General features: G+C 48.2%; 3 protein-coding genes across 3 annotated transcripts; 2 read left to right on the forward strand and 1 right to left on the reverse strand.

Moving 5' to 3' along the window:
- Window positions 1–57: 57 nt before the first annotated feature.
- LOC120904857 (retinoid-inducible serine carboxypeptidase-like) lies at window positions 58–13,027 on the forward strand. Its single transcript, XM_040315278.1, has 4 exons — window positions 58–385; window positions 460–686; window positions 759–1,332; window positions 12,433–13,027. Exons 1-4 carry the CDS (start codon window positions 322–324, stop codon window positions 12,936–12,938), a joined length of 1,371 nt encoding a protein of 456 aa, XP_040171212.1. The 5' UTR covers window positions 58–321; the 3' UTR covers window positions 12,939–13,027.
- LOC120904856 lies at window positions 1,339–3,991 on the forward strand. Its single transcript, XM_040315277.1, has 2 exons — window positions 1,339–3,494; window positions 3,815–3,991. Exons 1-2 carry the CDS (start codon window positions 2,475–2,477, stop codon window positions 3,881–3,883), a joined length of 1,089 nt encoding a protein of 362 aa, XP_040171211.1. The 5' UTR covers window positions 1,339–2,474; the 3' UTR covers window positions 3,884–3,991.
- LOC120904860 lies at window positions 12,993–14,370 on the reverse strand. Its single transcript, XM_040315282.1, has one exon. The coding sequence runs from the start codon at window positions 13,529–13,531 to the stop codon at window positions 13,124–13,126; it is 408 nt and encodes a 135-aa protein (XP_040171216.1). The 5' UTR covers window positions 13,532–14,370; the 3' UTR covers window positions 12,993–13,123.
- Between the last annotated feature and the right edge of the window lie 187 nt (window positions 14,371–14,557).

Consider the following 14,557-nt stretch of genomic DNA (forward strand, 5'->3'; position numbering starts at 1 on the left):
CCAGAACGAGCCACGTGTTGCGTGAGACGAAGGTGTCTCCATAAAGCTGGTGGTGATGGTGGGGATAGATAACCTTTGCATCGGAAGTGCAGAATAATTAATCGATCGAAAGCAGATGGCGCGCAAAGATCATCATCATCTGCTGCTGCCGTCTGCGGTGACTGACATCATCTCGTGCTCAACCGATCAGCTGAGAGATGCAGAAGGGTCGTCTGATCGATGTTATAAAGTGGCGCACCAACAAGGTTGATCATCGTAGTGTGCCTCGAATTCTTGTGTCGCTTGGTGAACATCTTCTTGTGTGCTTCGATTGTGCGTAAAATGGGTAGAGCTGTTACATGGATTGTTTGGATCACAGTAGGCAGTGAATTTCTTGCTTCCGTTGGTTAGTGACGTCTAAAAGCGTATTGTGAATGTTGTTTACTGTCTTGCTATAAACATTTCTTTGCATATTTTAAGTCGCAAACAATGGATTTGGTCCTGGGAAACAACACTGGGGCTACAGTGAGGTACGTCCGCGGGCGTACATCTTCTGGTGGCTACATCAGGTGCATACTCAACGACCCGAGACAAGACCGCTCATCATATGGCTGCAGGGTGGCCCGGGAGCATCATCAAGCGGCTACGGGAACTTTGAAGAAATCGGACCACTCGATCGAACGCTCAAGCCACGTGAAAATTCCTGGGTAGAACACGACGACCTATACACGATACACCTTTCAAAGTCTTTCTAAAACCGCACTTTCACGCACTTCTAGGTGAAAGATTACAACGTCCTCTTTGTCGACAGTCCCGTAGGCAGCGGGTTTAGTTACGTCGAGGATCGCTCCCTGTTGGCACGTAACACCACCACGGTGGTGAGTGATTTGGTCGCTTTTCTGAAACACTTCTATCACACCATGAGCGCCATTACGATGGCCGATTGGGAGGGAAGCGTTCCACTGTACATCGCTTCGGAAAGCTACGGCGGCCGGATTGCGGTTGAGTTTGCGTACGCATTGGCGCATGCGGTGCAAGGTGGCACGATACGCTGCAATCTGCAAGGGCTTTTCCTGGGCAGTGCGTGGCTCTCGCCCGTGGATAGTATTGCCGCGTGGCCACAGTATTTAGCCGGCCTGGGATTTGTGGATGAAGGTGGTCGTGAGCGTATCGAGCGGAAGGTAGCTGCTGTGCGCGATACAGTGAGACAGTCTGAGCGACCTGGGCTGTCGATGGAAGGGTGGCACGGATTGCAGCAGACCATCGTGCAGGAGACGGGCGGAATCAACTGCTACAATGTGCTAAAGCCAAGCAGGAAGGAGATTCAGCCGCAGGATGTTGAAAGTGATGAAGGTTGGTGAAGTATTTGGGGTTAAGAAATTTTTATATTTCTGGAGTTTTGCGTGCAACACACTCCTTCATCCATCTAACATGCTTCTTTTACCACAAATATCTTCTCTTCTTCTCTATAAAAAAAATCTATCAAGAGGTAACGCGAATTAGTTTTGTTACTTTCTGGGTATTTGTAAGGCTCTATTCGTAATCTCAATGTTTCAAAAAACTGCCTCAAGGAACGGTTCATTCCCCATCGTGGTAGACGAATCGGTTACTGCATCGGAGTATGTCCTGTATCATTTCCTGAACCGAGACTGGTCCGAAAACCATCCATTCATTAAGAAAGGTCCAGGAACTTGAATTGCAATAAGTTCATTATCAGTTCTAGGACCGATATGGATTCCGAATTGAATCTAGCACCAATAATAGTTCAATATCAGTTCCAGTACCGGTAGGGGTTCAGTATCATTTCGAAGACCGGTATTAGTTGAGGATTTCTACTAATGGTGCGGGGTTGGGATCAATTACAGGACCGATTCCAGTATCAGTTTGAAGTCAGGATATGTTCCAAGATCAGGTCAGGATATATTGGGGATCTCTATCAGGATATGAAATGGTTCGGGGACAGTTCTGGTGTAGGCTTCAGTGTCAGTTATGTTCCAGGACCTGTAGGGGTTCATAACCGGTATGGATTCTCTATAAGTTCCAGAACCAGAAAGGGTTCACTATCAGTGTTGTGAGCTAACCTGGACCGGATGGATTGCTACTAGTAACTCACCGTTGGCGCGTGAGTGATCATCGGTTGATGTGTGCGTGCAATCCATCCGGGTCATCGTTTGCGCGGTCAACGGGGTCGACCGGCGAACACGCCGGCACTTGGCAACTGGCAATATAGGATAGCGCACGGAACGGGAACGGCGGGAAACAGTCTTCGTTTATTTTACGTTAGAACGTCTTTTATTTTAATATAGTTTTATGTTCGTTTATGTTACAAACGCGTGTACCTCTCTGAGTAATAATAGCATAGAAAGAAAGGAACATAACAGTGGCGACGAGGAGTAAAAAAAAAACACAGAAAAAGGCTTGTGATTAGTTGTGTGCGAATTTAGTGCTGTTCATAAAAAAAAAAAATTACGCGACCGCGAGCAAAGCGTAGAAGGATGAACACCGGCGAAAATGGTGCACCGGACTTCTCTATGGAAGTGGACCAGAGAAGAGCATCTCTGCTGCGTGCGAGTGCGTTTGCCCCGTCGCAGCATCTTTTGCCGCCCACCAGCGAAGGGCAAGCGTCGATGGTGCAACCGCCATCGCAGAATGCAGCTTCGCAGCCATCGCCAGCCGCAGTTCCAGCGCCCACCACCGATTCGGCGATGATGATGCAGATGATGCAGCTAATGCAACAGCAGATGCAGCAGCAGCAGAAACAGATGGAGCAGCAGCAGCAGCTCATTTCGCGTATGCTGCAACAGCCACAGTCACTATCACAGCCGAGCCAGACTGTTCCCTCACAGGCCGTTGCCCCCGGCAATCCCGAACTCATCATGGAAGCGTTGTCGGGCAGCATCATGGAATTCCGCTATGAGGCGGAGTCGGATATCACCTTTGCTACGTGGTTTGCCCGATATGAGGATCTTTTCGCGCAAGATGCCTCTCGTCTTGATGATGCAGCGAAAGTGCGCTTGCTGGTACGCAAGCTGGGCCCTGCAGAATACGCGCGCTACGCCAGCTTCATACTGCCAAGTGTCCCTCGTGATGTGCCGTTTGATGAAACGGTTAAGAAGCTGACCGCTCTATTTGGGAGAGCGGAAACCCTCGTGAGCAAGCGATATAAATGCTTGCAGCTGATTAAATCACGCAATGAAGACCTGTTGTCGTTTGTCTGCCGCGTTAACCGCTCTTGTGTTAATTTTCAGCTATCGGCGATGAGCGAAGAGCAGTTCAAGTGCTTGATACTGGTGTGCGGCTTGAAGGACGATGCCGATGCAGACGTGAGGACGAGATTGCTCTCCCGCATCGAGGAGAGAGCCGATGTCACGTTGGAGCAACTCTCCGCTGAGTGTGAGCGAATCTCCAGTCTAAAAGTGGACAGCGCCATGATCGCTACTCAGGCGGAGGAGAAAGTCCTAGCGATACACAGTGCAAGTAGAAGTAAAGTGCAGCAACAGAAACAACAAACACAGGTGCGTAGATTTCAGCAAGGGCAGCAGAATCAGCAGCGGAAGAATTTCGAGGGAACAAGTAAGCCGCCCAGATCTTGTTGGTTGTGTGGCGATCCACACTGGGCCAGGGAGTGCCCGTATGCCCTACACAAGTGTTGTGATTGCGGAAGAACGGGCCACCGCGAAGGATTTTGTAACCAGCGGAAGAAGTGGTGGCCAAAGAAGAGAAAGTTCAACAAGTGGAACAAAAATACACCGGTGGACACACGTACAGTTACCGTGAATGTACACAGCGTGCGCCATGCAAGAAAATTTGTTAATGTTTTGATCAATCGCTACAGGGTTCGCCTACAGTTAGACACCGGCTCCGATATAACTGTCATTGGACGAAAAATTTGGCAGCAGCTTGATGAGCCAACATTGAGACCGGTAGAAGTCCATGCGAGAACAGCGTCTGGTTCTCACCTTCAGCTGGATGGTGAATTCTGTGCTCAGGTAACGATTGGGGACATAACGAGGGTTGCCGTAATACGGGTAATAGCTTCTGATTTGCAGCTTCTGGGAGCCGATTTAATAGAGCTATTTGAGCTTGGGTCTGTACCGATGGATCATTTCTGTAATAGAATCGAAGCTGAATCTGGAAAATGGGAGAGCCGATTCCCCGAGGTGTTTAGCGGCACTGGACTGTGCACCAAGGCAAACATCCAGATAAAGCTAAAAGAAAATCACCGTTCGGTGTTTTGCCCGAAGCGCCCTGTGGCATATGCGATGCAAGCAACGGTGGATAAAGAGCTCGATCGCTTGCAAGGCTTAGGTGTGATTACCCCAGTCGACTATTCGGACTGGGCAGCCCCAATCGTAGTGGTGCGGAAGAAAAATGGCAGAATAAGAATATGCGGAGATTATTCGACTGGCCTGAACGCTGCTCTCCAGTCATATGAGTATCCACTCCCACTGCCAGACGATATATTTGCAAGATTGGCACAATGCAAATTTTTCAGCAAGATAGATTTGTCCGATGCATTTCTGCAAGTCGAGATAAACGAGCAATATCGTCCTCTTCTAACTATTAACACGCATCGCGGATTGTATCACTATAATCGTTTACCGCCAGGCATAAAGATCGCCCCAGCCGCGTTTCAACAACTAATCGATGCAATGCTCGCTGGATTGAAATGTACTTCTGGGTACATGGATGATGTAGTTGTTGGCGGAAGAACAGAACTCGAGCATGATGAGAACCTCCTCAATCTTTTCCGTCGTATAAAGGACTACGGATTTACAATCCGTGCGGAAAAATGCTCATTTAAAACGGTGCAGATTGAGTACCTGGGCTTTGTGATCGATAGACAGGGTCTTAGGCCAAACCCAGCGAAGATCGACGTTATACGCAAAATGCCAGCACCAACAAACGTGAGCGAAGTTCGGTCCTTTTTAGGAGCCGTGAACTATTATGGTAAATTCCTACCGAAGATGCGAGAGCTCCGATACCCGCTGGATGAACTACTGAAGAACGACAGAAATTTTGTATGGACGCACAAGTGTGAGCAATCTTTCGAAAGGTTTAAGGAGCTGTTATCGTCTGATTTGCTGCTCACGCATTACGACCCAAATGCGGAAATTGTTGTGTCTGCAGATGCTTCGTCGATAGGTCTAGGCGCGACGATTAGCCATCGTTTTATGGATGGCTCCCTGAAAGTCGTGCAGCATGCATCGAGAGCCCTCACGAAGGCCGAAGCCAACTACAGTCAGATCGACCGCGAAGGATTGGCCATTATCTTTGCTGTGAAGAAATTTCACAAGATGCTGTTTGGGCGCCATTTTCGACTACAGACCGACCATCGACCTTTGCTACGGATTTTTGGGTCTAGCAAAGGTATTCCGGTGTACACAGCCAACAGATTGCAGCGATTTGCATTGCAGTTGCAAATGTACGATTTCAGCATCGAGTATGTGCAGACCGAGAAGTTTGGCAATGCGGACGTGCTTTCGAGACTGATTAATGAGCACGCAAAACCGGATCCGGAATACATTATCGCAAGCGCTGAGTTGGAAGATGACGTAAGATACGTAGCATTAAATTCTATTAATATATTTCCACTCAATTTTAGTGACGTTGCGAAGGCTACGGCATCCGATCCGGTGCTGCAACAAGTTTACAAGTACATCATGGATGGGTGGCCCCAAAACATCACCTACGCTACAGAATTGGCTTGCTTCTACCACAGAGGCGAGGCCCTCACCACGGTCCGAGGTTGCATTCTGTTCGGGGAAAGGGTGGTAATCCCAACCAAACTTCAGCAGCGATGCCTAAAACAGCTGCATGAAGGGCACCCAGGAATCCAGAGGATGAAATCCATAGCTCGGAGTTATGTCTATTGGCCGTCAATAGACGGAGATGTAGTAGACTATGTTAAAACATGTCATGCTTGCGCGATAGCGTCAAAGTCCTCGCCACGCGAGATACCGATGTCCTGGCCGAGGACAAAGAAGCCGTGGCAGCGCATTCACATCGATTTCGCCGGGCCGATCGAAGGTGATTACTTTTTGATAGCGGTAGATGCGCACACGAAGTGGCCAGAAGTGGTAAAAATGCGAACAACAACAACCAGAGCAACCATCGCAGTACTAAGAAGCATTTTCGCGAGATTCGGATACCCAGAAACACTGGTCAGCGATAATGGGCCGCAATTCGTCAGTGCTGAATTTTCAGCGTATTGCAGCAGTCGTGGTATTCAGCACATCACAACGGCGCCATTTCATCCCCAGTCAAACGGGCAGGCCGAGCGCTTCGTAGACACTTTCAAGAGGTCAACAAGGAAGATTGAGGAAGGCGGAGCAACTCGTGAGGAAGCTCTTGACATATTTTTAGAAACCTACCGTACGACTCCCAATCCGGCGCTAGAGAATAAACAATCGCCAGCGGAAGGTATGCTTGGGCGAAAAGTTCGAACGGCTCTGGAACTGCTAAAACCTCCTCTTGCGACACGAGATGAACCGGCAGTTTTAGTTCATAAACGTTTTCAGCGTGGTGACCGCGTTTATGCAAAGCTGTTTGTGCGGAACTCGTGGAAATGGGTGTCTGCACGAGTAAAACGGGAGCTGGGCAGCGTAATGTACGAAGTGGAGACGGATGATTTTCGGGTACATCGTCGACACGTAAACCAGCTACGTAGGCGTGATTCACTTAGCGTGCGTGAATCAAGCAATGATTCTGAAGAGCCAAGTCGTTTACCGCTAGACATTTTAATGGGCAGAGTGTTGAGATCATAGCAACCTCGCTAGCATGAACGTAGTTTAGTAGGCTTTGGTGAATTTATAGAATAAAATCAGTCGGTTATTTCCACTCGTTGAAACAAGAAGTTCCAATAGGTTATGGGCCCAGGTGCTTAGCGTTCGATCAGAAAATTCTTTTAATCAGAATAAATTGAGATTTTTCAAGATGGAGAGACTAGGAATTGCCAAACTAAATGGAAGCAATTACGGAACGTGGAAAACCAAGGTCGAGTTTCTGCTGATGCGAGAAGACTTGTGGCAATACGTGGTTGGAACAAACCCAGTTGCTACCCCCGAATCGAGTGCTGCTATTCCCGGATCAAGTGCTGGAACAGACACTACAGCTTGGAAAACCGGAGACCAGAAAGCTCGTGCGACGATTGGGCTTCTTCTGGAGGATAGTCAGTTGAACCTAATCAAGGACTCGAAAACGGCGAAGCAGACTTGGGAGGCCATTCGAAACCAGTATGAGAAGGTAACGTTGACTTCCGTTGTGTCATTGCTCAAGCAAATCTGCGACAAACGGTATACAGATGGCGAGGACATCGAACGGCACGTTTTCGAAATGGAGGAACTGTTTGAGCGGCTGTCGGTGGCAAATCATGAATTGGATCGAAAATTGCAGGTGGCAATGGTGCTACGTAGCTTGCCCGCATCCTTTGATACTCTCACGACAGCATTAGAGACGAGATCAGAGAGTGAATTGACACTTGAATTGATCAAATCCAAGCTAGTTGACGAAGTGACAAAAAGGGGAAATCGCAACAATCTGTGCGATTCTGTGCTTAAGGCTGGTAATGAAAAGCAGAAGAAAACCTTGTTGTGTAACTTTTGCCGAAAACCAGGTCACAAGCAGAAGCAATGTTGGGCATGGAAGGAACAACACATCGAGGAGACCAAATCCAACGAGCGGCCAGGAAAAAGTCGCTATCCGAAAGCGAAAACGGCTTGTCAGGATTCAGAAGCATCAGAATTCACATTCGCGGCTTCACAAAGATTCTGCGGACGTGATATGTGGATCATAGACTCCGGTGCAACATCACACATGTGCATCAAACCAGACTACTTTGTTTCGTTGGACCGTACAGTGAAGCAAAAAGTTTCCTTAGCAGACGGCAAGAAGATTGCCACAGAAGGAGTTGGTTCGTGCAGAGTGACGTGGATAACTCGAGAGGGTGAACAAAGCACTGTTCTCCTCACAGATGTGCTCTATGTTCCGCAATTCGAATCCAACCTTATATCGGTGAGGAAACTGACAGCCAAGGGAGTCAAGTTCATCTTTGATGAGGATGGGTGCCACATCCAAAAAAGACAGCAAGGTGATTGCGGATACAATTATGTCCGATGGGATGTATAGGTTGCGCACAAAACAAGCTGTACTTAAGGTGAGTGACCATACATCTAATTGTTTACACACTTGGCATCGCATTCTTGGGCATCGAGATCCGGGTGCAATTCGGGACCTGGAGAATAAAGATCTAGCAACAGGGTGCTGTATCGAAGATTGCGAAAATGTCGTAACGTGTGAGTGTTGCCTAGAGGGTAAAATGGCACGGCTACCGTTTCCAAGGAAATCAGAAATTAGATCCAAGCAGCTGTTAGACATTATCCATACGGACGTGTTTGGACCAATGCGAACACCATCGCCCGGAGGTTGTCGTTATTTCCTTACGATGATAGACGATTTTTCCCGCTACACAGTAGTCTATTTTCTAAAGGAAAAATCGGAGGTTACAAAGCGAATAGCAGAATATGTTCGATTTGTAAAGAATCAGATCGGAAGAGCACCCAAGGTGATTCGATCAGATCAAGGTGGTGAATATAAGAATGAAGCTCTGGACCGTTTCTGTCGTCAAGAGGGCATCACTCAATAATTCACTACTGCTTACACGCCGCAACAAAACGGGATAGCGGAGCGAAAGAATCGGTCACTGGTGGAAATGGCTCGCTGTATGATTCTGGACGCACAGCTGCAGCATACGTATTGGGCAGAAGCTGTGAACACGGCCACATATCTACAGAACCGATTACCGACGAAACCTATTTCAAAAACACCATTTGAGCTCTGGACTGGAGAGAAGCCTGATCTCAGTCATCTCAAGATTTTCGGTTCGTGGGCATACGTGTGGATTCCACCGAACAAGCGATCTAAAATGGATGCAAAATCAAAAAAGATGTTGTTTGTGGGCTATTCTTTGCACCACAAGGCCTACCGTTTCATCGATCCTGAAACATATAAAATAATCATGAGCAGAGATTGTCGTTTTCTGACACATCGGGAGGTTTGGGAAACCAAACCTTCGCAGGGAAGTATCGTTTCATACCCATTTTCTTCTCCGGCGATGAACAAAGCTGATGATGATCCCGTTATTGCAGCACCAGAAACAGGCAACGACGAGACTCCAACTACTACGTTCTCCGAGAATGATGGTGACCATGAAAATGATGAATGCAGCGATTTAGATTTTGATGGTTTTCAATCAGTAACATCTAACGATGAGTTCCAGAGCGATGTCGAATTCGATACCATCCGTCGTGAAAATATCTTGGAGTCTGAGGCAACTGGAACGCAGGAGGAGCTGGAATCATCTGGCGATCAGGAGGAGCATTTCGTCATCGAGGAAGTTTCTGTTCCAGCAGTTCGACGATCGGAGCGTACCACAAAGGGTATTCCTCCAGAGCGATACCAGGACACCGTGCGCATAGCAAACCAATTTCATGCGGAACCATGCACGTACAAAGAAGCAATAGCTAGCCCCGAACGTGACAAGTGGATGGCAGCTATGAAAGAAGAGCTGCAGGCGCATGAGGAAAATCGCACATGGGAGGTAGTTCGTTTGCCGCCAAACAAGAAGGCTATCGGAAACAAATGGATTTTCACGAAAAAGATGGATGAAAACGGGAACCTGATCCGCTACAAGGCCCGACTGGTAGCACAAGGATTCAATCAAAAATATGGGATTGATTATCATGAAGTTTTTGCGCCAGTCGTTAAACAAACCACTTTTCGAACTTTATTGAGTATCGCCGCTCGACGAGGAATGCTGGTGAAGCATATAGACGTGAAGACGGCGTACCTTCATGGAGAATTAGAAGAAACCATTTTCATGAAGCAGCCGATAGGTTTTAATAACGGAGTTAAAGATGACGTATTGAAAATCAGAAAAAGTCTTTACGGTCTAAAGCAAGCTGGAAGGGTGTGGAATACGAAAATCACAGAAGTATTGAAGATACTGGATTACATACCATCGGTAGCAGACCCATGCTTGTTTGTTAAAACTTCAAGAAAACAGAAGAAATCGTTCATATTACTCTATGTGGATGATATATTGATAATGAGCAACACGGAAGCAGAATATGAAGCTGTTCGTAAGCATCTTAAAAATAATTTTACCATTACGTGTCTTGGTGACATACGGCACTATTTGGGAATACGAGTGAGACGGTCAGGTGGACATTTTTCCCTGAACCAGAAGAACTATATAAAGAAAATAGCTCAACGATTTGGACAATTGAATTCGAAGCGATCTTTGATACCGATGGATCCTGGGTATCCGAACGCACAGCAGAAGGAGGAGGAAGCCATGCCTAGAAACGACGAGTTCCAGAGCCTGGTGGGTGCTCTTCTGTACGTCGCGGTGAATACCAGACCGGATATCGCCATTAGCGCTTCGATCCTAGGACGCAAGGTGAGTCTCCCAACGGAAGCAGACTGGACCGAAGCAAAAAGAACGCTACGTTATCTTCAGTCAACTGCGGAGTGGAGTTTGCGAATAGGTTCACCAGGATCACTAGAAGTGTACGTTGATGCTGATTGGGCTGGTGATAAGACGGACCGAAAGTCGAATACCGGTTTCGTGTTTCATCTCGGAGGACCAATCAGTTGGGCAGCTCGAAAACAACCATGCGTTACACTTTCGTCAACCGAAGCGGAATACGTGGCACTCTCCGAAGCCAGCCGCGAGTTGATGTGGTTAATGAAACTATTAAAGGACATTGATGAACCAGTTCCGACTCCGATAATAGTGCATGAAGACAATCAGAGTTGCATAGCAATGCTGAAATCTGTCAGTGATAGTAACAGGACGAAGCACATCGACACCAGATACAATTATGTTAAGGAGTTAGTGAAAAATGGTGTGATAGATATTCGCTATTGTCCCAGCGAACAAATGGTAGCGGATGTTTTAACAAAACCGTTAGCTCGCGTTAAGATGGAGCAGATGCGCCTACGACTTGGTTTAAAGCCAGCCGAGATTGAGGAGGAGTGTTGAGATCATAGCAACCTCGCTAGCATGAACGTAGTTTAGTAGGCTTTGGTGAATTTATAGAATAAAATCAGTCGGTTATTTCCACTCGTTGAAACAAGAAGTTCCAATACAGAGCAACAGCGAAAACGGTTGTTACACCAACGGAGCAGCAAAGCAACACATCCCCTGCACAGCCGTCCCTGAGTCCAGTCCCTTTGGCAGTCCAAAGACGTCAGCAGCCGATACGATCGCCACGCCGATCTTCTAGAGATAGAAGGCTCCCGCGTCGGTTCGAAGGGTATCGTCTTTATTAAACAGGGGGAGATGTTGTGAGCTAACCTGGACCGGATGGATTGCTACTAGTAACTCACCGTTGGCGCGTGAGTGATCATCGGTTGATGTGTGCGTGCAATCCATCCGGGTCATCGTTTGCGCGGTCAACGGGGTCGACCGGCGAACACGCCGGCACTTGGCAACTGGCAATATAGGATAGCGCACGGAACGGGAACGGCGGGAAACAGTCTTCGTTTATTTTACGTTAGAACGTCTTTTATTTTAATATAGTTTTATGTTCGTTTATGTTACAAACGCGTGTACCTCTCTGAGTAATAATAGCATAGAAAGAAAGGAACATAACAATCAGTTCCAGGACTAATATCGATTCAAGATCAGTTCAAGACCGGGATTGGTCAGGATCTATTTCAAGCTCGGTATGGTTTCATAATCTGAGCAAGCGCTACTATCGGTTTAGAACCAGTTCCAGGGACGTGGTTTTAGGAACAGATCCAATTCCGTTATGGGATCAGAATCGATGCCAGGAACGTTATAAATTCAGGATCAGTTTTACGATACATATAAGTTTAGGATCAGTCCTAAGAACTGCTCTGAATCTGATCTTGTAAGGGTTTGTGATCAGTTGTAAAACCTGTTTGAATTCTAAATCATTTTATCTTAATGTATCCTTTGAATTTAAGAAGCAACTGCCAATTCCGTTGTTTACACAAAAAACCTTTACTTGCTCCCTGGAGTTGTTACATACCTTCAAAATTATTTTACGGAGCCCTGTAACCGAGCCAAAACTAACTAGTAACAGTAGATTGTAGTTCCAAAACTCTTCTACAGCAACAGCGATTGCTTTATGGCGTATGCACACGCAACACCAGCTTCGCTTGAAGCCAGCCTGCTATGATTCAAATTATCTCTGATTTATTCAGCAACCTCCCAAAACACCCCACCCCATTGGGAGGGGGGTGCTGGTTAACCCAATTTCATTCTCATTTCCAATCCCTTCGAAAGGTAATTCATTAGCACCCCCGCTCAAAACCCCCCAATACCGAACTGCGTGGAGAGCGTGATTTCATTAAACATTAAATATTCCGATTTCGATTTCTACCAACACACACACACATACATTCGGTTTTCCTTCTCGCCAGTTCTAGTATACGGTGAAACGCTCTGGTGGTACAGTGACACCGGCCCACCGACCCCCGAATCGCACACCAGCAGCAACCCACTGGAGCGGCTCATGCGTGGTCCCGTGTCGCACACGCTCGGCATCGCAGCGACGAAACGGCCGCCCTGGGGCACCCAACGGACAGCCGTTTTCGATGCCCTCGGCGACGATTTTCTGCAATCGAGCGTCGGCACCGTGCAGCGGCTGCTGAACGAAACCGACCTCGAGCTGGTAGTGTACAGTGGTCAGCTCGACCTTATCGCCTGCCTGCCGGGGACACGCGGCTGGATGGATCGATTGTTCGCACACTCGCCGGCCCGCGAGCCTTTCACGACCGAGCCGAGCGGCATCATCGAGGGGTACCGGTCGCGGTACTCGGATCGCTTCACGCACTACACGGTTCTGCGGGCCGGGCACATGGTACCGGCCGACAATCCTTCCGCCATGCTACACATTCTGCACCGTCACGTTGTGGCGGACCGGTAGAGTAAAGCGCGTTAAATTTGCGTTTCGGAACGATGCAGTAAAATGCAAGCAGGATTCCAAAGGTGTGTGGCGCGCCACCAAAGCGTGAACGTGTGTACGCGTATTTATTTAAGAAACTCCTAAGAACGGAAAGAAACGTATGTACCAACGGTTAGAATATTCCTCTGCCGCATCCCCCTTATGCCCTATCCTAGCACAATCTTCCGGAGCTGGGCCCCGATCTGGTCCAGCGTGGCCTTGTCGATCCGCCGCAGCCCGAGCGTGATGACGATCTCGTCGCTCTGCTGCAGGAACCTCATCAGATAGCGGATGGCCGCTTCCGCCTCGTCCGAGCTGGCGCCGAACGTGTGCTTGATGGTGTAGATGCGGTTCGAACCGTCAGCGCCGGCAGCTCCGCCCGGCCCGTCCCCGCTCAGATCGTTGTGGGCGTGACTGCGCACCGTGTACACGTTGGCCACCTTCTGGTGCTGGGTGATGATGAGGAAGAGCTTGTTGGCAAACCGATGGTACACGATGTCGGTCGGCTGACCCTCGATGACAATCGTCTCGATGTGATCGAATGCCGCCGGTTCGGTCGTGCTGGTGGCGGTCATGGCGATGCTGCTGCTGCTGCTGCTGCTCCTGCTGCTTGGTGTGTATGTGTGTGAGGCACTGGGTGAAGTGAAGACGACCCGGATGTAATTCGCTGATATTTCCTTTTTTGCCTTTTTTCCCCGCCCGTGGGTTGGGTCGCGGCTAATGATGTTTGTCTAAAATAAAACACAAACCCCACCACACACCGGTAAGGTGTACACAGGCCAACGATCGATTGTTTCAGTACGACACACACACCGGTGCGCATACATAGACACACGCCCCGCTTTAGCTTGGTGCGCTGTGCCCCGGGAAATGTGTCTATCACTGTCGTTTTGGGGTGGTGGGAAATTTGAAACCGATTGGTGGGAGGGGTTGGGCTATCGTCGCACCGCTCCGGATAAACACTTCATTCCGTCGCCGCGGATACGACGAAAGGACGAAAGGACGAAACACCACCGTCCACCCGCCGGACCTTTGCAGACTCCTCCGCCTGCGGGTGTAGATTTGATAATAGCCCCGCACCGCTTCCCGGTTCGTTTTTCACGCGTACAACCGCAAAACGATGCTCCGCTCCTTCAACCGGCGTGTTTTGGAGGTCCGTTTTTCCCTGATTCCTTGAAGCGACACTCGGTTGGAATTTTCCTATTGCCACCGTGTTTGCCTTCCGACTCACAGAACCAATGCAACGAGAAAGCTTTTCCACTTTTCCTCCGTCTCACGATGACGGTGTTCGTTGCCAGTTTTTCGTAAATTCACAATGAAGTGTGGTGTGTCGGTTTTTTTTTGTTGCTCGTTTTTGCCTCCTTCTGCCCCACAAACAAGCACAAACATTGCGTCGCTTCCGATGAAAACATCTGATTTGCCGGCAAGGTTAGACCACGCACGGGCAAAAGCGCGGCTTTTCGATTTCCCGGCATATTGTCGCATAATTACGAGTTGATCGATGAATGTAGTTATTTTTACATACCTTATACAAATTTTGCTGCAGTGTTTGAGTGTTTTTGTAAAACTTATCACATCCTAAACAAAATAATGGATGGAAT

This window comes from Anopheles arabiensis, chromosome 3 (assembly GCF_016920715.1).
Source record: "Anopheles arabiensis isolate DONGOLA chromosome 3, AaraD3, whole genome shotgun sequence".
NCBI classification, from domain to species: domain Eukaryota; kingdom Metazoa; phylum Arthropoda; class Insecta; order Diptera; family Culicidae; genus Anopheles; species Anopheles arabiensis.